At 41.7% G+C, this 25,705-nt stretch overlaps 1 protein-coding gene across 3 annotated transcripts in view; it reads right to left on the bottom strand.

The window, feature by feature from the left end:
• Nucleotides 1-17,523: 17,523 nt before the first annotated feature.
• Nucleotides 17,524-25,705, bottom strand: part of TDRD9 (tudor domain containing 9) — an 83,995-nt gene continuing 75,813 nt past the window's right edge. For 2 of the 3 annotated variants that reach the window (XM_065838818.2, XM_065838819.2), the window contains 7 exons: nt 25,560-25,630; nt 25,063-25,172; nt 24,806-24,902; nt 23,693-23,831; nt 22,532-22,641; nt 19,653-19,725; nt 17,524-18,387 (listed from right to left, as the gene is read on the bottom strand). In XM_065838818.2, the coding sequence (XP_065694890.1) occupies nt 18,292-18,387; nt 19,653-19,725; nt 22,532-22,641; nt 23,693-23,831; nt 24,806-24,902; nt 25,063-25,172; nt 25,560-25,630 (696 nt within the window). In that variant the 3' untranslated portion in view covers nt 17,524-18,291. The other variant, XM_071809698.1, reaches the window with a different exon arrangement.

Raw genomic sequence — 25,705 nt, 5'->3', positions numbered from 1 at the left:
CAGCGGGGTGGAGCGTGCCCGGCCCGCAGCGCTGCCCCCGGAGGCGGGGAGAACCGCCGTGCCGCCCTCCGCAGCGGGCCGCGAGGGGCCAGCGGCTGCAGCTGGAGGGCTGCGGGCGGGTGTGAGGTGGAGCCGGGGCGCGGTGGAGCCCCTCGCCCCGGGGGAGCTGAGGGAGAGCGGTGGGGCCGAGCCCCGGCACCTCCCCTTGCACTTTGCGCCGCTGCGGCCGCGGGACAGCGTCAGCCCGGGGCAAGCATCACGGTCCTTCACGCCTGAAGGAGAAGCGAAGAGCAGCGGCGCTTTCTAGGCCCGGAAGGGAGAGGACGGTAAACAGGGCGCGGGGTCACCCCCGGCGAGGAGAGCAGCGTCCTCCCCTCTTTTTTCCAGAAAGCTCTTGGGGAAGAATGTGGGAACTTCCTCCACTTGCCTGGTGATTCGTTCCTGAGTGTTTCCAAAAGCAGACAGCATGGTACAGGCACCCACCGTGCCCTCCATTTCTGCCCGCTAATCGGGACCCTTGGCTTTCATCCAAGTTTCCTTAAGAGAGAGGGAAGAGCTTCTACCTTCAGGCTGCACATCAAGCTCTGGGCCAAATGGGGAGAGTCTGGTTCAATACTAACAACTGAAATACAGAAAATAAGGGTTGTGGAAAGGTCTTGGGAACCATGGGAGTTGTGCCATAAGGAACAGCAGCCTGCAAAGCCACAATCTGTCCTGGCTGATTTCTGAGTTAAGTCAAGCATCCATATACAGTCCTCTCATGTAGACTATATGGTAGTATTAGCCCACAAACTCCTTTATTTGAGCTGTTCCATCCCTTTGAGGTTGTTCACCCTCAAGCACTGGTATTTCCTGGGAACCCATGACCATCAAATGATTCTTGATACAGCCAGATCCAACATGGAATTGTGAAAAATAGCTTCTGTTTCTCAACAGTCTTGTCAAAAGTGCTCAGGAAAAAACTAGCCAACGGTCAACAGGGATTCCTGGTTGGGCACATGGTGATACCATCTCTATCCATGTAGCTGGGACCTCTGAAAAAGAAATGAGAATAAAGAGGATGGGGAAACTTACTACTTCAACCTCAGAAGCTCTGAATATCTGTCTCTTTTATCCTGTTGATCATCTCTGCTGTCGTTGGCCATATCTGCAAAAAGCTGGTGATTGCCAGGAGCTGAATACCATGATCCCGAAATAGACATTTTCCACGCAGTGGGGGTACTTTGAGTCTTGGCTGATGCAGTGAAGAACGCAGAGGGAACAGGTTTGGGAAATGGTGACACATCTACTTCATTTCAGTGCTTCATAAGAAATGGCAGCAGTATTATTTCCCATAGCCCTGGTGATGGTAAAGCTGTAGTAGAATTGCTAGTGTCATCAAAATACACAGAGTAATGCTGATATTTATATGGCTATGGAAAACAGCGATGTCTTCTGGTCCCACAATACCAGCAGTTCCTCTGGTCCTTTAGTACCTACAAAGCTGAACTGGTGCGAAAAGAGCTGTCATATGTAACAGAAAGAGTGGTGAAACAGAAGACTCAGCTCCATCCTATTTTAGGTTGTAAGTTTAACTGAGCTCCAGTTTATATTTCACCTGGTTGTTACCAACGATGGGGTAGGCATTTCTAAAATTTTCCTCCCCCTTTCTGTTAGTCTTCCTACGTTTTCAGGCATACAAGGCCTTCTTCAACTCAAATGCTTCAAAATGGAAACATTAAGCTTTAAAACTAAATACCAATTTAAGGTTTAGTGCTAGGTAATATAGTTGATACATCTGGATTAGAGGGCAATTTTGCAGGTAAAGGAAGTGGGGAGGTGTGGTGAAAAAGGTGATGTTATAGGTATTTTACAGAAAAATTTAGAGACATGCACCTTATAGACTCTAGAACTCAAAGAGGTTAATCGTGGGAATGGGGGCAGATTAAGCTCTGGCATAAAAAAATCTGTATTAAGCCTTGTATTGGTGTGAGATTAAGTATAAGGAGGCTGAAGTTGATTTCAAGAAAATCTGATCAATCTTGAGGGCTGGTGTCATGAGATTTATTATTCCTGGCCAACAGTAATGCAAAATTAGCAGGGTAACTGGCTAAAACACAATGAGCCAGTTCCTGAGGACAGTAACTGCTGAGAAGCACAGTCTGTGTGAGCTGAGAATAAGCTGCTGTGCAATTACTGTGAGACAAAGCACGCAGCTTACATGCCTGAGTAGTTACTCAGTAAGCCAAAGGAAGAACATGCTTCCTGTACGAAAGTGGTGGGAATTTTTGGCTCCAGGTCATATGAACTTAAATTGTACAGTGTGCTGCAGCTTTTCAGTGACATTAATGCAATTTCAAGGGCGATGATGGGATGGTCCAAGCAATTTCTTCCACTCCAATATCTATGACTTAACTATTCCAACAGAAGTAAATTTTATGCACTCCTCCAGGTTGTCAAGCTCTCTCGTATAAAGAGTGGCCCAAAACTTGGCCCGGAATTCTAGATATGGCCTCACAATTGCCAAGTTGAGGGGAATAATCATTCCCCTTGACCTGCTGGCTCTGATAGTCTTGCTAATGCAGGCCAGCATACTCTCAGCTTTCATTGCTGCAAGAGCCCTTTGCTGACTCAGACATGACTTGTCCATAGGACCTCCAAGCCCTTTTTGCACCACTACTACTTAATTTTTCAGTCTCCAGCCTGTACCGTTTTATGTAGTTATTCCATCTCAGGTCCAGGATTGTGCATTTGGTTTTGCTGAAATTTATGAGGTTCCTGTCAGCCCATTCCTCCAGCCTGCTGAGGTCCTGCTTTGCATTTCAGACTGGACTATTATTCTGCTTTTAGTTTGTCCATGAAGATCAGCCAGCTGTCCAGGGCTCCTTTGCACTTCAGGATGGCCTCCCAAGATATCTTGCCTACTAGATCGCTGAAGAAGCCAAAGTCTGCCCCCCTGAAGTCAGAGCCTGTCATCTACGCTGTCTATTCCTCACTTCTGTAATATGAAGGCCTGTTTGTGAAACATGTCCTGTTTTCCTTGCACCCAGATAGACTACAGAACTGCTTAACTAGAAGTGGGAAATATTTTGTAGTATCTGTTTGCTTCCCTTAGTTGCAACAATACCAAGAACTAAAGACAGAGCAACTGTAGCCAACAAACACCTCAGCATCAGATTCATGGTATTACACACCTAATGGGGCTTGACTAATGTTTGATTAATGCTTACTTTTTTAGTTAGGAACAGATGGATTACTTTGTAGCTGCAGTGTAAACCAACGCTTGTTTATTTGAGACTTACCTGCTGTCTCAGAAAAATCCACATCGTGGCAGTCCCTGCTTCCCCACTAGTAACAGCTGCACCTTTTCCTTGAGGATCCCAAGTGCTGCTATCTCAGACTCCACAGGCCTTGACTGTCACTCCCTGACCAGCTCCTTCTTGTTTGTGAGTAGCAGATCCAGGAGAGCACCTCCTGTATTCAGCCTGTCCAGCAACTTTGTAAAAATAATTGTCCCAATGTCTATAAAATCTCTTGGATTGCTTGTCCTGGCTCCATATTGCCCTCTCAGATGTTGGGCTTGTAGAGTCCCCCATGAGAACCAGGACCTGCAATGAAGAGACGACTTGCCCCTAGATGAAGGGGCTTCACTCATCTCCTGTCCTTAATGAGGTGGGCTAGAGTAGGCACTGCTCATGACATTGCCATTGCAGCCCTCACTGTGATCCTGACTAGAAAGCTCTCAAAAAGCCTGTAAACCTTAATCTGTAGCACTCTGTGCATCCCTTTACATAGATCGCAAAACCAGCCCCAGCTGCCATCTGCGTTGTCTTTGCGAACGAACCTGTGTCTGTGCACTGTCTCTAATTTATCGTCACAGCTCTTCAGCTACACCCAGACATCTCGTTTCTCCAATTGGTTTCCCAAGCTGCATGTGTTGGTTTGTAGGTGCTTGAGGCAAGCCCTTGGTTGCCCAGCTTCCTTGGGTTGGAGAGAACCTCCACTCTTTAGGTTCTACAGGACTCCTTCCAGAAAGAAGTTATGACTTTCTGATGAATATGCTTTTGCCTGTCCAGTAAACAATCAGATCTAAATCAAAAGGAACCACGAAATTGTTGAAAGTAATTTGTATTTGTCATGTAATATTGTCTTTCAGATATCTCATCAAAGAAACTTAATTAACAAAAAAATCAAAGCTCTGACTTAGAAGGGAAGAAGACAACATGTCTTCATTTTAACACAACAGAAGTTTAATTTGAGTAGGATTACCAGAGTTGGTCAGAATTTCAATACCTGGTTTTATAGCATAATCAGCTTTTGAAAATGTTTCTGGCAAAAATATGCTAAAGTGTTTTTTTCCCCATTTCTTAAAAACATTCAGCTTTGTTTACTTACAGTTTTCCACAGAAAATTATTTTTTATTTTTAAAAAATCAAAACTGTACGTGGTTAACTGTGTACACCTGATAGTCACTTCATATGTTGGAATACAGAATTCTGAATTACATCACTAGATTAGCGATCTCAAGTAAATTGCAAAAAGATATCTAGGAATTCCTCAGTGCACAAACAGATGGGTGGAGAGCAGAACACTCGGTACCAATCCAGAAAACTGTCTGGAGAACATACAGGAGTAGCACATAAATAAACCATGTTGATAACAGAAAAATAAACATAATGGGGCAGCTCAGAGATTTGCAACATGTGTATTTCCCTGAAATGATGCTACAGGCAGCAGAATATTACCGAAGAGGGCAGAGTTTAGAAATTTCATTTTGGAGAAGAACTTCAGCAGCATTTCTAACAACTCAACCAAAGGCCCAGGCTGTGCATCCTACAGCGTAAGCCTGGAGAAATGAAACTATCTCTGAGAACTTAACCGGCAAGTGTCGCAGGGGAGTAATTTAGGGTTTTTCTTGCTGCAGAACAATGTTTAGATTTCTTGAAGCGCGACTTAAAAGAGTTCGATGGCAGGTTCACTCTATTATTTACTGCATGGAGAAAATATGCCAAGCCGAATGCTGCTCACCTTCTCTCCAGATGCCTGTCCCCGTTCACAAAGCAAACTTTCAGGTGTCTTCCCTCCCCGATAACCATTCGCTCCAGGGGCTGTGTCTTGGAGCACCGGAGACAAACTTTCAGGCGAGGCCGTATCCATCACAGTGCAAACTGTCAGGATTCCTCTCTCCCTGGTAAGCATTCACTCCAGAGTCTGTATTTTAGAACTCCAGCAGCCAACTTTCAGGTGAGGCCTTATGAGCATATGCAGAGACTTTCAGGAGACAAGATTCTCAGAAAATAAAAAATTTAATGGGGTAGATTAGCAGAAGGGCTGGCTCAAGCTGGGCACCTGTGCAGAGGTCTGCCTGAGCACAGAAAACTACAAACTTATATCTTTACAGACCATTCATACCAAGATAGAGTACAAAAGCAAAATTTCACCACCAGGTCCTTTGCTCCCCATTGGACCCTTTTACTCTGACTCCACGTGGGCCTCTGTTTTGTTCAGTTGTAGGCATTATTTTTAGTCCATATCCTTGAGGGTGCTGTTTTGCCGGGATAAGTCCTTTCTTCTCAGCAAAGTGCAAAATAGATCCCACTTTGCAGATAGCTGTGATGTCTCTGTGTTAGCCTTGGATCGTTGTTTTCCCAGTCAGTTACATTTTTTCCAGCAAAATGCAAGCTAGACTTTATCTTGCAGACATTTAGTGTAGTCTGCAGTTGCTTTTGGCAAATACAAGTAGGACCTTACAGCTTAAAATTTTAACAAGTCTAGTCTACCAAGTAACATGAATCCAAGAGTACACTAAAAATCATACAACCTTATATCTCTAAATAATCCATTACATTTGGTGTGTATCTACTTAAGCTAAATGATGATCGTTGAACTTGAATTGGGCTCATCCACTGACCTGTGAGTAGTAAAACCACTGCCATACAGCTGACTTATTTAGCAGGGAGAGGCTCAAAGTGGCTCATCCAGGCTGCTATATTTATAGAATGAAGTGGTTGACTCATAGTCAAATTGCACACAGTGGGAAAAGTCTGCACGAGACTCCCTGCACCCACAAGCCACTGGCGTTCAGTTGCTGTTCTGCTTCCCTGCAGTGAATTTTTCCAAAGAAGCTATTAAATGAAAGAAACTTGAGGCAAAGACATATCTGATGTTGCAGAAAGGTATGTATTAATCCCCCAAAGGTGGTTGAGGGAAGAGGCAACCTCTGAGATTATCTAGTGAATCTGTGGAGAGACAGATTGCCCTTTTCTTAGGCTCCACCGCAGCTACATGGGTGGGTGTTTCTCTCCTCTCCATTTGATGCTCCTTTAGCTTCCCCTCACACTCCAGACATGTCTGGTCTGGGAGATGCTATGACTGAAATCCCTTGGGGCGGCAGAGGGTACAGTGGTCACTCCCTCTGCTGAGGGACAGGGACAGGACCCTCCCAGATATCCCCGTGCAAGGGAGGGGAGTCACACCTTTGGTGACTTCACATCCCTGCGATGGGGAGGTCCTGGCAGCTGTGTCTCGGCATGGGGAGTGAGGTGCACACACCTTGTGCCTTCCCAAAGGGTCATGGCCTTCGCTCCTTCCCTCAAGCAAGTCACTCCCTCCCAGTGAGTCACCTGGGGACAGAGAGCAGTGGGGATGTCACTCGGTTCAGGGGAAGGAGGGAGGCGACCAGTATCTCTGAATGCTGGTACCCATTTCCTCTTACCCTCCAAAAAGTGCAGAGGCTGCTTTCTCCTCCAAAAAACGCAACCAAAACCTCTTCTCTCACAGTTGGATGACTTCATTTCTTTTTCATGCAATGCTTATGGAACTTGTTTCCTCTCTCCTTGCCAGAGTGAGGAGCCCTGGCTGTTCCACAAACACACCACGTCATGGTTTTCCTTTTCCCTCCTGTATTTGGTCTTCATGCAGTCCATGGAGTATTTTAAATCTTTTACTCCTTTAATTTCATTTTCTTCCTAAACACGGAATAGAACACCCAGGGGTAACTTTCTGCCTTGATACTTGTATTTAAAAAAGGAAAGGTGCAGCCGTCAGCAACAGTTCAACATTTACAAAGCTCCTTTCTTTGGTCTATTAATACTGAATATCTAGACTGCATAATCAGTAAATGAACAGCACAGACATTGCACATATACCTCTGAGGCTTCTTTGGTCTATCTTTTTAAGAAGGATAGAAAGCCCACATTTAAAAGATAGGAAAGTAGATAAGATTTGATTAGAATTCTTGATACGTACAGTATCTTCCACAGCACATATTTCAAGAGATCACAGAAAATAGCTGTAGGGAGTTCCTCTGCTTTCTCCAGTTTAAATCCTCAGCTCTCTCTTGATGTAGTTTTACTCAGTCTGGAGAGCAATCACACAGACAGACTCCTCCTGCCCCATCACTGCTTTAGCTGGGACTTGGACAGGCACACTTTAAATCTGACTATTTTATACATTCTCTAAGGAAGAGATATTTCGTGGATTTCATTTATGAGTTAGAAGATAATGAGGTAGAAAATACTTCAGGAAAAAACCCAAAGTGATTGCTGCTGATAGTAAGTCCTAAAATTAGAATAATTACTGAAGCTAATACGTTACTAGAGACCCGCTGTAGGATGCCAGTGCTACAGGATGAGGAATATACACAGGGAAGCAGCGTCTGCAACACTTGTGAGCTTCCAGGGAATACACGAGTGTGTCTGGAAGGGAGATTCTCACACTTGCTAAATGGATGCTTTCAGCTGAAGTATATGAACGATGGCAAAAAGCTTCTAGAGATGGATGTTTTGTCATGCTATATTGTAAACCATCATATCGCAGACTAAAATCAGAATGGAAAGGACTTCTTGCAGATTTCCTCTGTGTGTACATGCAAGAGAGCAAGTTTACCTCAAAACTTTGTGATACTATAGTCATTACTTTCATATTAAAATATAACCTTTTGTCTTAATTTTAGTAGTGCCAAATTTCAAGTTATTGTTTTTCAATTAATTTGAACTGAGACAGTCCTTAATTTCTTTTTCCTTTGTATTTTCCTGCTACAACAATATAGTCTCATGTGATCACTTGACAACTATTAATCAGTTATATTTAATTTAGATCTTTTAGCATGTTATTGCATAATTTTTGTATTTACCTCATGCTAAGTATTGCTGTACAGTCAGCTTTAGCTGACTAGATTTTGACAAATGTTTTCCCAGTTCAGAATAATTTCAATAACTAGTTTTAATGTAATCTGAAGTAATTTTTATCTGAAGGAAATTAAAAGCTACCACAAACTGTTCTGGAACAAAGGAAGATTATGACTTAGGAACACATTACCTGCTGTAAGAAGTCATCAAATGGCTATAATTTACAATAGAAGATTGTTTTAGGGTATTATTTTGTTCTTTATAGTTTCTCTGAATACAAAAAGGATTATCTTTGCAACCCCAGAATATGCCTGATTCATGTACAGTGACAGCAGAAGACTTGGCTAAAATAGCCAAGTATCCTGAGGCACAGAACATGGTCTTCAGTTTTCCTATTCTTTTATTTCGTGCTCGAGGTGAATTGGGGATGTGTTGTATATTTTATCTTTTTGTGGATTAGTGATTTATGGAATTGGGATAAAAATGAACTGCTGGACTGGAAAGGCTGTGACTGCTAGCAGGCATTTACACAATAATGACCTTGGACACTGTCTTGTTCTCTCCAGGTTATCATAAAGAAAGTCAGAGGCTAAGGGAAATTTGTACAGGCCTACACTATAAAGGGGTGGCTGCAGTGTGGTTTTCTACCTGTTAGTGTCAGGAAAAGGAGATGGGAAGCAGGAATTTTCTTGATTCAAGCAGGGCTGGGGCAGCCTACAGGAATCTGGAGCAGATGGTCCAGGTTCCTGTGTTACCTGATAGAAGAACATGGGGGTCCACCAGCAAGGGCTGTGGTCTTTTATTTATGTAACTCTGAATTGTGTTAGCGTCTGGTGAAATATCAGCTAAACAAAATAAAAAGATTGAATTCCATCCAGACACACCCAATATTGAGGACTGTAGCAGGCACCCTAACGGTTGTAATTAAACATAATTTTTACAAGCTCCAACCAATCGAGAACTCAGCCAGTTTCTAAAGTACAGTAATCGAAGGGCCCATGTGAAGGGCGGGATGGTTCTTTGCAACCCTCAACAAAATCAGGAGTTGTGACCTTCCCCAGAACACCTGGTTGCACACTTAAGGCCATTTTTGATGCTGTGTGAGGTTCAGATGCTGTTGGACACTGTAAGCAGCTGAGAACGTTGGTTGTGTTAATTGGCACTCGTATGGTTTCTGTCTGCCTCACTAAACTTTGAAATAAGCCTTAGTTCTTCGAAAGGCAGAAGGGAACCTGCATTTATTGCAGTTCTTAGATAGGATCTTACTTCATTTGGTATAGCAAAGAAGTTTGGCTCAGGAAGGCCAGGCAAAGAGAAACACCACATTTCACAATCCACCACTTCTGTTTCTTGCTTCTTCACTTCGTTATCTGTGGAAAGGGTAATAACAAATAGTGCAACATGTCATCTTTGTCACTGCACAAACATTAGAAATAGTGGAGTTCCAGAAAACTACTGAGATATGATAAGGTTGAAAAGTGACTTGCTAGGCAAACAAGTGGATCTTAAAGCAACAGAAAGGGCAAACAGACTTACTGAGATGAAACTGAGCTGATCTTAAGCTCTGGAGAAAGATGCATTTCCACATTCCCTGTTCCCCATCCCCATTGTTAGTAACACCTTGGCATAATGACTATCATATTGTTCTAATAATTGTTATTGTAACTTATATTCAGCCAGTATGTAGTTATTTACATTGGTGTTTTGACTGAATTTTAACGGACTGCAGATTTGATGAGCTAAAAACCTACTGAGCCAGCATAATTAACACCACCCAGGAAAAAAAAAGCAATAATGGTGAGGTTAAGACAAGTGTGAATAGAAGAGAAGGAACAATCCTTCTCAGTTCCTTGGAAGTGATTTCCCCAGAGCAAGGGGGAAGAACATCTGCAAGGTGAGATCACCATGCCCCAGGGCACAGCAGCCAGGGTCTCTGCAGAAACCTGGCCTGGGCCGGCTGTAGAACCAAGGAAACAAGCCACAGGCTACAGCATTTGGGGGCAGGGAATGAAAGACAACCCCCAAAATCATCAAGCAGAAGAGGACCAGTGTTGTAGACCTCAGTAGATGAAAACAGACTTGTGTGGAGGGCAGCATCTTCTCCAAACCACCGCAGCGCAGGTAGATTTGCTAATGCAGCTCAGGCAACAGGAGCAGTAAGAAAAAAAAAAATCTAAGAAAGGTATTTCTGACTCATTAGTCAAAAGCAATGTGATGTTTCACAGATTATTTTCTCTTTGACCAACAGTCTACATAACCCTTCAGACCACCTTCTTGTGCCACAGGTACGCAAGGATGCAGAACTGTTCTAAGCTCATCAGTACACTGCGCTCTGTCCCCAGCCCTCACCTCCTGCCAGCGACCTGCTGTGCTGGTCACCGCACACTCGGTGACCTCCATGAGGCTGATCACACAGCTGCAGAACGTTTAGGTTTTTTAAAGAGAAGCGCGACCTTAAAGAGGTTGGTGGCAGGTTTGCTCTATGATTTACTGCATGGGGGAGATATACCAAACCAAATACCACTTACCTTCTTTCCAGGTGCATGTATTCGTTCACAAAGCAAATCTTCAGGTGTCTTCTTTCCCTGAGGACTGTTTGCTCCAGGAGCTGTGTTTTGAAGCTCTGGAGGCAAACTCTCAGGCGACAAGTATATCCATCATGATGCAAACGTTCAGGGTTCTTCTTCCCCTGATAACCATTCACTCCGGAGACTGTACTTAGAGCTCCGAAGGCAAACTTTCAGGGGACACCCATAACCACGTGCAAAGTAGACTTTCAGGAAGCAAAATTTTTAGAAAAAAAAATGTAATGGAGTAAAATAGCAAGGTGGGTACCTGCGCAGAGGTCTGCCCAAGCATAGAAAACAACAAACTTTTATATCTTTACAGAACATTCATACCAAGATTCAGTCCAATAGCAAAGTTTCGCAACCAGATCCCTTGCTGCCCATTGGACTCCTTTTCCCTGACTCCACGTGGGCCTTTGTTTTGTTCAGTTGTAGACATCGTTTTTGGTCCATATCCTTGAAGGTGCTGTTTTGTTTGGATAAATCCTTCCTTCTCAGCAAAGTGCAAAAACAGGGCCCACTCTCCAGATATCTGTGATGTCTCCGGGTTAGCCCTGGATTGGTGTTTTCCCAGCAAAATGCAAGCTAGACTTTATCTTGCAGACGTTTAGTGTCGTCTGCAGTTGCTTTTGGTAAATACATGTATGACCTTACAGCTTAAAATTTTAGCATATCTAGTCTACCAAGTTACATGAATCAAAGAGTATATTAAAAATAATACAACCCTATATTTCTAAATAATCCGTTACATTTGGTGTGCACCTACTTAAGCTAAATGATTAATATTGAACTTGAATTGGGCTCATCCACTGACCTGTGAGTAGTAAAACCACTGCCATACAGCTGACTTATTTAGCAGGGACAGCTCAAAGTGGCTCATCCAGGCTGTCATATTTATAGAATGAAGTGGTTGACTCATAGTCAAATTGCACACAGTGGGAAAAGTCTGCACGAGACTCCCTGCACCCACAAGCCAGCGGTGTTCAGCTGCTGTTCTGCTTCCCTGCGGGTCTCCTGGAAGGAGTTCTTGGCCTGGCTGCTGCTCAGGCCTTTCCCTCCTCTGGAGCCTGGACCAAACTGCTGCTGATATGGCTGGGGGGGGGTCGAGTGCATCCACCAGAACCTCAGGCAGCTCTGTGGGTGCTCATCTCTGACAGAAATGTTTTGGTCCCATCTACCCATCAAAAGAAAGGGGAGTTGAACTTGCACAGCCCAGTGTGCAGTTCCGGAGTCTCGTAACCACTGCAGCACTTGTATGTAACTAACAGCATCTGTTGCCCATCCTTGTGTCCCTTGTCACCTTAATCAGTGACTTGTGAGGCCACAGGCTGAGAGGAACTGATGGCACAGCAGGTGTTCAGACCTCAGCATTCTCTGTCAGTTCATCAAACACAGCAGAAATCAAACAACCAACCCAACAACCAACCAACTCCTAAGTGTTTTTTTAGCTCATGGTCAATCATTGTGAATGCTAGATGTATACTATGCCTCTCAGCTAACTCTGGTTACTATTAATTTATTAACTACTAGTTATTAAACTAATCAATTAAGACTGGTTGCCTGTCTTTCAGATAGCTGAATTCATTAAGTATATGAATCCTGCCTCTGAGGTATATTAATTGGCATGTGACTGTCCTCAGAATTAAAATGACAAATTAACAATTTAGTTGAATATTTTAAGTAGAATGTTGCTTGTTTTTTTTTTCCTAGTCTGATGACCTGTTGTATTGATTAAAGAATTTTTATGAGATATCTCCTTGGAATTTTGTTCAGACAATGAAGTATGTTATGGCATAGGAAATAGGGTTCAGCTAGGACCTATTGGGGACTTAGTTTACCTGTGTTAAGCTCCAGTAAGGGCTGAGAGCTCCGAGTGTTAAACTGGGTCAGCATTACATGTGAAATAATATGTTGAATGAGGTAACTGACTGTGATTATTATTATTTTCAAAACCTATTCTTCTGACCAACTGTAGTTTATTTAAGGAGCTTAGAATTTAATCCCGTGTTGAAGTCCAAAAGATTTCTGTTGGCTCATTTGCTGTCCCTGAATGGTGGCACAACCCTCTGAGTTTTGTGCACTCTGTGCCATCCCCGGCTCATGACTGGAGATGTTCAATGCTATTGGTGCCATTATAGACCCCCGGGGTACATAACTAGTGACAAGACTCCAGCTGGACATGGTGCTGCTGGTTACAACCCTTGGACCTTGGCAGAGCAGCCAGTTTTCAGCCCACCTCACACTCCACCTTCCTACCCCATACATTATGGGTTTGCCTGTGAGGATGTTATGAGGACAGTGTTGAAAGCCACAGTAAGACAAACCCAACACCCCCACTGCTCTCCCCTCACCGCTGAGCCCGTCAGCCAGTCACAGCAGGCTAGCGGGTTGATCAAGTGTGATAAATCTGTGGTGAATGCTCCTAATTGCCTTTTTCACCTTCATATGTCTGGAAACGGCTTCCAGGTTTGTTTGCTCCACCACTTTTCCAAGGACTAAGGTGAGGCAGACCAGCCTCTAGTTCTTAATCTCCTTACCTTTCTTGAAGGACAGAAGTGACATTTGCTTTCCTTCACTCCTCAGGAACCTTCTCCCCATTGCCAGGACCTTTTGAAGATTATTGAGTGCCCTCAAGTGGTATCAGCCAGCACCTGTGGGTCCAGCCCCTCAGGTCCTAGGGATGTCTTGTTTATTTACATATTCCCTAACCTAATCCTTCTCCAGTTAGAATAAAAGTCTTCCTTGGCCCTCACCTTCCCATGAGTGTCTGGGATTCCTGAAGGCAAATATTACCAGAAAAGACCAAAGCAAAGGTGGCATTGTCAGCTTTTTCACATCCTTTGTCACCAGGTGCCATCCAGCATCCTTTTGCTGCTGATTCACCTATTGAAGCCTTCCTTGGTGCCCTTCATATCCCTTTCTAAATGCAATTCCAGGTGCTTCTTGGCTTTCATAACAACATCCCTGCACTCTGACAGTGTGTCTATATTCATCCTTGTATACTTCAGTTTATGCTTGAGGTTGCTCTGGAGTTCCTTGTTCATCCATGTTGGCCTCCTTCTACATTTGCTTGGTTTCCTGCTCATTGGGATGGACCATTCTTGAGCTCAGAGCAGGTGACCCTTGAAAATTGAACCAAAAATGTATAGATTTTTTTTTAAGAGCTTCATAATTTTTGATGGATGATGCAGCTAGACAATCAGCTTGACTACTGTGAACCAACATAACATTCACCAGAGCTTTCAAAATGACTGCAGGAAGATGAGTTGCTAGACTTGCTCTTATGACACTTCTTTGCTGTCACATACTTACATCTCACTATTGGTTGCACATAACAGTGTTTTTCTTTCCCAAGATTATACAAATGCTCAACAGTTTTAGAGAAAAGTCTCGCCTCTGGTGAGCAATCTGCAGCACTTCACCAGTCTCTCCAAGGCAATTCTATTCCCGTGGACCATGACCTGTGTGACTGCTCCAAGCGTCCTTTGTCTCACCAAGTTCTTCCTCACTCTGGGCATGTCAGAGCTGTGCACCAGGGAGGTGTTTTGTGTAAACACACCTGAGATGTGTCCACAGGTTAAACAAGGCACAGCCTGTCCTGAGTGCACTCATTGTGCTCAATAAAGTCACCCTGGGATAAAGCCTCCACCCTTTTGCTATTCAAATTCCACCTCCTGCCTCCCTTCTCCTGTGAACTGTCAACTCCATGTCTGCACTGCAAGCAAAAGCTCCTTAAAATCCACCAGCAAGCTTCAGAATTTGGTAGCTCAGATGCCTACAACAGCACAGCTGTCCCAGAAAAGATCAGTGTTTCTAAAGTAAATCTGTGGGCTCACCTGTGTCCCTTAAAATCACACAGTTAAAAAAGGACAGTCTTGTTTTCTTTGGCCATAAATCGCATTGGCATCCACACTCACCCTCATTCCCACACTCACTGCAGAGCACACGGGCTGCCGTTCTGCACGTGTCCGCACTCTCAGCGGGAGACCCACAGGGGTCATTCAAACCACCCACATCCCCACTAAGACACTTTTTTTAGGGTAGGAAATGTGAAACTCCTAAATGTGCTTTGTGATCAGTGCTGAATTTCCACAGGAAAGGCCAAACTCCTTTGAAATTGCTGGATTTCACAAGCAGAGGGATATCCAAGGCTGGTGTAACTCCTGTCCTAGATCCCCTATGGCAAACCTGGGTGACTAAATGTCCAGATTTGTTGCTTATTTTTAATAATTATATCCTTTTTTCTTTTACTGTGCAAAAGTGTTCATCATAACAATGTGATTCTACTGAAATAACTGTAGAGGAAGTGCTCTGTAAAGAATCTATGTAGGAAGCAGAGATAACATTAATCTATTGGCAACATCTGCGTTCTTGGAGTAACAGCTGGTATAATTAATGACAATAACATTTTAGGCCAACTGCACTTAGAAAAGAAGTAAAAATCTAAGGTGAGCTGGGAAGAAGTCCAGGCACCCCAGGCACCATCTGACTTGCAATTGTCTGTGTATCCTGACATCCACAGCAGATTCTCTGTTCCCTAGATCCCCCACCAACCTCTACTACAATGCTTCATGGGTGGCTGTATGTATGTGTCCTTTGTCACATCCAGCCAATGAGGTACATACACCTCGTGTTCTACAGGGTGTTTCAAAAAGATGGACCCAATTTCAAATGGCAAATGATTTGAAATTGGGTCCATCTTTTTGAAGCACCCTGTAGTTGGAATCCTTTTGGCAAGGTAAATCTGTACTTACACGGTACATCTGCACCCTGGAAGTCCTACACTTCCTACAGAAGACCTGAGGGCACAGAATCCTGCTGTGCTGCCACCTCCTTTCAGCTGCAGATCTTACATGAGCAGAGTTGTGAGGCAGGAGAGGAGAGCAAGACAAGAAAAACAGACCAGGGATCCTGAACAACTCTTAGTAGCGACTCAGTTACATGACATCTTGCTCTAGTGATCATCCATGTTATGTCATTCTACTGTTGCTGATTCCAGAATGTTTCAATCACAGATAGAATTATTAGACTGATCTGTTTCTAAAAGGATTTGTAAACAATATTCTCCACCCTTATGCCAAAAGGAAATGCTTGGTAAAGGATAAAACCAGTCATTCTTTCAGTAGATTTTTTCAGGTTCTGAAGTTCCATAGGGTAGGGAGTCTGACTTCCTCAATTTTAACAGCTGTTGAAGGATCTGCCTTCCCTGGAGTTCTGATTCCTCTTTGTATTTGTTTATACATTTGATTTCTAGCACAGCCTCTGGCAGTAAATTCCCAAATCAAGTACGTGCAACGGCTAAAAGATTCTTTTGATTTAAAACTGCTACCTGATTTTATTATATCTGTGGGAGAAATGATGAATAATACTGAATGCACATGTGCTCAGACTTGAGAAGCACCATCAATACAGTTTGTCACTTTATTGTACTACTGGAGGCATTCAAGAGGGTTAATCTGTTTATAGATTCAAATATTTCTACCTTGGACTCAAGTGATGGAAGAAACACATAAAATGTGGATGATTACTACTAAATTGTGGTAAGCAAAATCTTATTCTGCTAGATGTTGGTGAGCACCTGGAGAGAAAAGGAATAGCCTTTTTCTTGTGGAAGTAACCCCTGAAAGGCTCAGGCCTGGCTGAGATCAGGTCTATGGCCACACAGACACACTACTATTTTACAACACTTCTCCCTCCAGTGCTATTAACTTTGAAGGGAGAAATCCTGAAGCTGTTTACCTTAAACTTCTTTAAGTGACTTGGCAACACTGTTGAAATGTAAATCAAACAAGAAAATACAACTGCTGCTTTTTATATTTTAGTACTACATTTTCATCTGGCAATAAACACTTCCCAGCAAGGCTAACTTGTAAAATGTTCTGTTTCCTTCAAGGATAATCTGTCATGTATCACATGCATGTGTATTATGTACCCAGGAAGAAAACGGGAGCTCTGAAAGGTAATACACAGTTCTCATTTCTCAGCTGACCAGGGGCAGGTTATGAGTTACTGGGCTGGGGGGGAATTAGTATTATCTACTCCTCTCATCATAAGGACAAGAGTAGAAACCTTTCAGTTTCATTATGACATGAGCCCTTACAGAGTGTCTCGTCTTCACCAAAAGCATCACAACATGCAGCGGACGTTCAGAGGTGAAGCAGCAGCACGTTGGTAACCCCACACCAGGTGGCAGCACGGGCACATGAACGGACCAGCACACATTAGCCACAGAATTAAAAGAAAATAAAAAAAATTATATATATCCTATTCCTCTCAACTCTCAATTTCACTATTGCTTGCGAAGAATCATGGTAAGTTACATAATTAATATCACACTTGTGGTATTACCAAGTTAACTTTTCCTACAGAAATTCCCATCATTAATTGTCAAATCTTTGATTTGCCTTTCTGCCCATTTCTTTCGTCCCCAAACGCATTTAACTGCAACACTCAGCTGAGAAATACTGTTGTCAAAGCCACGTGCAACGCCATTTTTCTATTAAGCCTATCCTCACTATATAAAGTATGATGGTTTATAATTCACAAGGATTAGTAAAATGGTTCTAAGGAAGCACTGCTTATAATAACCCACTAAAATTTTCTATTATGACATTGCCCCTGTGCTTAAGTACAGCTTAAAATAATTTCTTAGTCTAAGCATCCCCTTATTTTCCCCAAGTCTGGCACTTTTATTTTTAATGGTTACCATTGATTCTGTCTGTTCTTCACAGGTTGACTGGATATTACATGATTTTCAAATCACAGAGTGCATACTTAAAGATTAATACTTTTCCATATACTGTTTTTGTATTCATTTATTTTGTGAATACAATCACATACCATTAGTAACTACATTTAGCTTTTATTAAGCATGGCTGCACAAAAGAAGAGACAAATACATTTTATTTCACTGCTGCATTTTATTCTGAAACCACTGACCTCATTTTTAGGACTACAGATCTCACAGGTAAAAAGAAGAGAAAAAGATGAAAAAAAAGATGCCATGAATCAGTAATTTAAAAATGTTCTTCTGCCATACAGGAAAAGAAATCTTATCTTTTGCTGTATTAAAAAATTAATGAAAAAATAGTATCCAGTACATGAAGTTATGTTTTGGATCTGAACATAAACTAGATCATCAGTTTCTTTTGACCTCTAGTTTTTGGTTAAGAAAAACCCTGAACAGCTTTGCTGTATGGTTCTTTTCAAAACTAACGCCAAAGAAAACAGGAAAATGCAACTTGCAGTTAAAGACAAAAAATCACACCCTGTGGCTTCTGAGCTTTTAGACAGAAAATGAACAACTAAACCTATATTTGCTTTGTCTTTCGTGTACCTTATGATAAACCTGCTCAGAAGTATTATTAAAATGAAAATTGCATCCTGCTTTAAGTCAGTTTGTTTTACGAATGAACTTGTCTGCTCTAGGTCAGCCAACCTTTGCTTTTTTAAAAAAAACCCAAACCTTTACCATATTTCAAATTGTGTTTTGGTACACTTACACTAACCTCAGGGAACAGTCTTGCAAAACAGGCATCCAAGGGTTATATAGAAGAACAAAAGTAATTTTTAAACTAGTTGTAGTATCTCTTCCTCTCCAAGACTTCTAGTAATACTTAAACATTCAACAGAACAAGCTTATGTATCTGATAAAGATCATCTCCTCTTTTGTGCTGCTTTTCCAACTGGTCAATGATATGCTCAGAATCCACCTAATCAAAAGAAGCAAGATAGAAGTCAGAACATATTCTTAAGGCTGTTTTCCTACATAACATGGTTAAGGAGGAGTTCTGCAGAGTTTTGACAGTTTCAAATCATACAGGCACCTCAGTTCCATGCCACGCATTTCAACATTAGAGCCTGTACTATGAAATGCTGTATCTCATGGTTTGCGTGAGTCAGGATAATGTCACAATCAGTTCCAAAGCATCACAGGTAGTATTTTACATGATGGTGTACAACACATGTCCTGAGATTTTTCCCTGCTGCATCTGAAGTCTGAAGATCCTGATGCAAGGCCTGTATATTAACTTATTATGAAAAGCTAAACATCAATACAACTGAATAGGAAATTATCTTCATAATAACAAAGATAACTGAATTAGAAATAAGAAAATAGGACCACTTGGCTTAAGGCAATACGTCACGACACACTCTAACGCCCCAGTGAATGCCCACTGGAAACAAGTGCCCTTGGTGCTCATTCACTGCTGTCAATCTTCTCAAGCAGAGAGACCCAAATCCCCATTTATTTCCCTCAGGGAGGGTGTATGTAGACATCTTACTGCTGCATTCAGTAATTCCTCACCCCCTTCTAATTAAGAAAATGCACTTGTTCGTCAGGAAATCTAGTGGCCTGCAGAGGCCCTTAAAGAAAGAAAGGTCAGATTTCTAACAGAGTAGGAAGCCAGACTTTTCAACTTTACCAAACCTTCTTGGATTCTGAGAAAGCCGCCCTCCTATCTGATCCCACCACATTCATTCTAAAAGAAGCCAACATCGCTGTCTGCCTAAAAGAAAAATGCCCCTGAAAGCTCAGCAACCCAAACCAAAACTAAAACACATTGCATTAAGATAAATTCCAAACAAGAAAAATTTATCAACCTTTTTCTTTTAGGGCACAACTGCTTAATAGAAGAGTACAAAATTTTAACTTCCAACAAATGTAAAGTGACCTTTACAATCTCTCTCAACTTAATAATCATGAAGTGTTCTAGTTGAAAAGGCTAATTTGTAGAGACAAAATTAAAACCAAACCAAAATACACAACAAACTAAACAGACTCTACAAAAATAAGGTATCAATAGAGGCTAATGAATCCCTTAAACTCTACTCTGCAGTGCTTTCATCTCTTTAAAGTCAATAATTTTTTGTTTGTTTGTTTTTCTCCCCAGGCTCCAAAAAGACATCCTTCCAACTAACTGTACTGGGCTACTCTAACTTTTGTTCCTGAAGAGAATTATCCTTATGGGCTTACCTGATTCCATGCATATGGCTGCTCATACCATGTCGGAGCAATTATCTCTCGAGGCTTTGATTTGCAGATTAAGCTGAAATTACATGAAAATAGCCTCAAATAAATACACTTGTATATGATTAATTACAAATACAAGGAAATTTTTACATTGAATACAGCTGGGCATTTAACAAGGTGTCCTTGCTGAAGAGAACCTTAAATTTTCTTGCTAATCTCATCTGATTCATTCACTTCTCTGTACTTTGCTCCTCTAGTGTAAGAAGTCTAAATTAAAATTTTCACAGGGACACTGTGTATCAGAAGGTATTTTCTTACAAATAAATTATTATTATTTTTAATTTACAAAGTACTAGAATTTGCAGCTGTCATTTATTCTGCATGTTTTATGCATGTTTACTCACCAGAATGCATAATACAGCTATTTTTAGTGTATTTTGTTTTGCATGACAACTCAATTACTATAGATGGTCTGTCTGCTCCAGTTATTTCCTTAAGCTGTACAAAGTACAACAGTAAAGTAGACTTTAATTAATTCTGTCTGGATGTGTTTTTCAAACAGTCATTTTAGCCCTAAGTAGTGGTGACATGTTATAAATACAATTAGCTTTTGAAAAATGCAAAAAATTTATGAAAGACTTCAGGCTACATTTTTACATATTTACTATTATTAAAATAGGTTTTTTTCCAAGACATAAAGCAAAGCACAATCAGAAAAATATACTCAAAAGGAAGAAAGATTTTGCACAAAGAAAAAGACGACATCATGACAATAACCAGATTGTCTCTTGCTTCAAAAAGGTAAAAAAAAGTGGCTGCAGGATCATTGAAAAAGAATCAGTGGAAGCACAAAGATTTTGAGAAAAAAACATTACCACAGAAAGGTATAAAATCCTACAGGTGAAAAAGCCCAGAAGGCTGACGAGGATGAGTGAGTCAGTCAGCACAGAGGAGCTGAGCCAAGGGGCTGCACAGGCCGCTCCTCCCCTCCCAACCAGCCAGAGGCGTCTGAACAATCAGCCCCAAAACCGTCCTGAAACAGCAGCAAGTATTCACATCTAAACAAACAGCAGCGACATTTTTGTGCCTTGAATTTGGCATGGTGTTGACGTCCAAGCACGAGCTCCTGTCACAGTCGCCTCCAGAGGTTTTGTGGTTTGCTCCATTCTGCCTGTCTGCGTTCCTTGACCTCTCCCCACACTCATTACCACGAGTCGCACAAGCCATCTTCATCCCGCTTTGAAGTCTGAACGCAGTACCACATGGCAGCGTCCAAAGGCAACACACACACCAACTGGCCTGAAGTACTTGGACACAAACAGGAAATTAAATATTGCATCAGCAGCGCGCTTGGCAGCCGGTATTTTACCAAGAGCTTTGCAGACATGAAACACACACACAGCTTCCCGTCATCCTGCCCTGGTTCTCCTGAAGTTGAAAGCACAAGCAGCATCTCTGAGGTACCACCTTCATGTAGCTGAACCACCTCTGTCTGGAAGAACACACAACCTGCTGCAAACAAGCTGCCACATCTCGGAGAGAAAAGCAGCTGTGCCGCTGGCAGCACGCACGGTGTGGCACCAAAAATGATCACCTGGCTCCCTGGTCACATCCAACATGTCTGCTGGGCAGCTAATGTGTAACGCGTATCTCCACATCTTCCAGATAGTCTATGCTCTTATTTCCAGTGCCTCAAGAGGGAATGCTGACTCCCCCTGGCACTTGTTAATTTATTATAAAATGCATCACGCTGAATTTTCTTTCAAGTTTTAGAATAAGAAATATGGGCACTTGCTTTCAACTGTGAGCATTGTAATAGTTTTTTGACAGCTGGGGAAAAAAGTTAGCTGAGCAGGTACATTCAAAAACAAGAAACACCTGAACACTCAGCATAAACAGCTGCTCTGATAATAATTTTGATAACCTAGGGTAAGGACAGCTGAGCTTGAAAGGTTCTGATCTTTATCAGATGAGGAACTGCCTGACTTTGGCATAGTTACTTCAGGAAAGCTCTATTCGTGAAAAAGGTCACGTTTCCTAGAGAGGAGGCCAATACTAGAGAACAGAACATAACTCTGAACTCACAGCTGAGCCAGAGCTCTTTCTGAAATCTGTTCAGTACGGAGCCAGGTAAGGATGAGAAAAGTCTCCTGATGATACAGAAGCACTAAAACACACACTACATTTACAAACAAGGGAAGATTTTTCACAGCATGCTCAGCAGTGTCAGACATTAGAAGGAGCTGTTACCAGGATATCTCATTGAAATGACTCCCCTGAACACTTCCCACACACCACAAAGTGAAAAAATTCTCAAGACTGGCTGCACTGACTCACAACAGCTTTTTCAGAACCACTGTTTCAGTTACAAGAAGCAGGGAGATATGCTGGAAAAAAAGGCAGGTGGCCTGACTGCAATTAATAAATTAACCTGCAACCTCCAGCCGTTAACTTGGCCAACACCCATCCTACACAGGGCTGTTGAGGGAGGAAAGGCAGCACACACAATTCAAACTTAACACATAAGGAGAAAGAATTCTAACTCCTTCTGCACCCCTGTGTCATAGGACTTCAGTAGCTTTGTCATGTCAAGGGTGCACAAAGCAAAGATACATCAGAACTAGTATCCTGCAGAACAGGTTTTACAGTCTAGGTTTTATGACTCCTTAGCAATCTGTCTTCCCTGCAGAACCAGTGCTTCCACAAGAAGTCTGAAGTTGTTGAGTGTGCTGCTTTATAAATAAACAAAGTAAATGAAATGTATCATTAAATGAGAACATATATTATTTCCCCAAAGCCTAATCTGAGCTATGCTTCAAGCAATCATTTATTTTGTTTTTGCTGAGACTCTGAAAGAGATCTTATTCCTACAACATTATTACCATAGAAGTTTCTGACGAATGCTTTCCTGCAGCTGTGTCATTTTGTCTTCTCCAGAATGCGCTGCACATTCTCGAAGCAGCTTATTAATGGCTATCCTTAGGATGTTTATCTGTAAAAATACCAGCGAGAGAATATAAAGCACTCTAAACAGGCACTAGTTCTGTCTTACACTGACATGAAGGTGGCTGTGGCACCCACACCACCGAACTTCAACTGGAATATTATTAACATAAGCAAAAACATCTGAAACTTTAGAAGAACTTCTTCCTCCAAATGTATTTCTGCTGGTCACCTATATTAACGTTCGGTCACTTAATATCACAGTCTTCAAGGTTATCCAGGTATGCCATAAAATGTAGAGGCTATCGCTTGCCTGAACTTTTTTCGACACAATTTATTCCCTAAAAGTTTTAAAGGTCAGTTCATAATTTTCACAAGCACAACAGCGTGGTGGTACCATTCTGGCTACGGTGCCACGAATACAAACATCACACACGCCACGCCAGTGCCTTCAGAAAACAACAGCTCACAGATATTTGCACCAGCATTTTCACTGCATCCTTAAAAATCCTCTAGATACCACTGGCCACCACCTGACGGACCTGCTCTGTACACAGAACTGATCGGGGCATGCGACGTCCTTCACTGTCTGAAGCACATGTCAAATCCAGCTCACTGTCCTGCAGAGCCGAGGACATGGACACACCTCCTCTGGCATATCCCTGCCTATGAGTTGCAAAAAGGCTGTAATGAGGAATACTGGGGGTTTTATTGTTTGGTTGGTTGATCTGCTCTGGGAGAATTAGCTTGACACAGATGATTTAGCAGAGCTGAAGACTACAAAGCAGTAATGCTGGGCTGATCAGTATAAACTAAAATAATCTTAAGAACGTAACTAACAAGTATTGGTATCTGATTAGTGAGAAATCTATGCTTTTGTTTTGAAAAGGGTACAATGTATTGTGCTATAATATTTTGTGTATAGAGGGTGTAACATTTTTCTGATATGAATCCAAGGTTATAAACAGGTAGTACACCATAAAAAAACTCCAAAGCCACAGATTAAAACAAGTTTTTCATATTAATTCTACGACTTAAACTCTGATGCATGGAATTCTGCTTAATTCCCACTATAGTGAAAATTCTTATGCAGGTTTTACCTCTGTTATGTCTTTGACTCCAATATGCGTATCAAACGTCAGCTCCATGTCATTTTCTGGAAATAGTGGAGCCCCACAAGTCTGACTCCAACCCAAACCACACAGAACACCAGTAAAATCCTTCCTACATTTATCAACCCTATAAGAAAAAAGAAAGAAAATAGTCTCACCTAGAGAAAGAGAAGAGACAGACTTAAATGAATTAATTTGACTAAGCCAGCTGAAGCAATATACAGGTGTTTCAATGAAGCTAAAAATCCTGAGAGGCATTCACACCTAGTCATACTGTTTTTTAAAATATAGCGATGAAATAAAACTAAAGTTTTGGTTATGAAAACACAGAACTTAAAAAGAAAATAATACATTTGCAAAATGAAACTTTAACTAAGGAAAGCCAGCTTCACTATGCTGAAATGACAGTTCACAGATAGAAGAATTTAAACAAAACACCATAGTAATGCAACTGCCAGAACTCAGCTGTCAGAAGAATCACACGAGTTCCTCTCCTCACATAGATTTAAAACTTGACAGTTCTACAGTTCACCTTCCTTGGCTTCCAGCACAATTGTCAGGAACTGTATTTATTGCCTTGTCGATATACTGAAAGCTGGAGAGAGACTTTTTACAAGGGCGTGTAGTGATGGGACAAGGTTAGCTGTAAGGAAGACATTCTTCCCCATGAGTGTGGTGGGGCACTGGCACAGGCTGCCCAGAGAAGCTGTGGATGCCCCATCCCTGGAAGTGTTCAAGGCCAGGCTGGATGGGGCTTTGGGCAACCTGGTCTAGTGGAAGGTGTCCCTGTCCATGGCAGGGGATTGGAACTAGAGGATCTTTAAGGCCCCTTCCAACCCATACCATTCTATGAATATCATGAGGGTAGAGCGTGCGGCACCAATTCATAAGTACATGAAGTAAGTTATCTTAGCTACATACTATACTAAAACTGATGAAAGATACAAGAGTCACATGAACAAGAAGAGAATATCTAAATGCTGAAAGCACAGCAAAAAAAAAAAGTCACCGATTTGTGAGGGTTCAAAAAAAAAAAAAACAAACCCCAAAAACCACCACCAACAAAAAAAACCCACACCACTTCTTAAAACACATGAATACCTGAGTTCTATAGCAGGAGCGAACAGCATACTGAGCAGTGCAACCAGGCCAGGAATAGGAGGCATCAAAGACGTTTCCTCCAATATCACAGTAGATCCTGTTGCCAAAAAAAACCCCAAAAAACTAAAGAGTATCTAATGAAAATGAAACCTCAAAAAGACATAACGTAGAACTACAGTGAGATATTTACTTGTAGAACTATTCACTGAAAACCAAAAGTCTAGAGCAACTATCCAAACATTTTTATTGAGCATTACCACTTGCATTTGCTGATAAAAAAGCAGCAACCAGCAATTGCTGAAATGGATCTTCTGGAGCATCATGGACAACAACAGAGTTTATGCTTTCCTTTATTATGAAAACTTTTCTGGGGAGGAAATAAGAAATATTTTCAACATTAAAAAAACCAAAAACGATACAAACATGTAAAAAAAGACTATTTTCAATTCACAATGCAACCTCAATACATAGCAGTTATTGGCTCAAGATTACCTGAATACCATTTAGCAGGTGTATGTATGATAGGTAATAAATAGTCTCTCCGTAAGACATCACAACACCTCTAATAAAACTATTCTTAAAATTTTACATAGAAATAGCGTACATATTAATGTAATTCAGGCCTGATTACTTCAGTCTTTTCAATGAATAAAAATTCTGTAAAAATCTGTAAGAGTAACTAGGATGGCTTTTGCCTATTTAATGAAAATAAGAGCTGAGAACGTGCCTATATGTCACAGTAAAAGTCTCATACCTGAACTGGGACGCTCTGGTTATACTGTAGCATTTAACCTCATAAGGACTGAATGGGCCACAAACTGTTACCTTTGAAAAGGGAGAGAACAAATGATATTCTAGTTAGCCAGCACCTGGGTCTCTTCAAACCAAAATCCTTTATAA

The sequence above is a fragment of the Patagioenas fasciata genome, chromosome 5 (genome assembly GCF_037038585.1).
Source record: "Patagioenas fasciata isolate bPatFas1 chromosome 5, bPatFas1.hap1, whole genome shotgun sequence".
Taxonomy (NCBI): domain Eukaryota; kingdom Metazoa; phylum Chordata; class Aves; order Columbiformes; family Columbidae; genus Patagioenas; species Patagioenas fasciata.
Note: the sequence above shows the minus strand (reverse complement) of the source record. Positions and strands in the feature narration are given on the sequence as shown.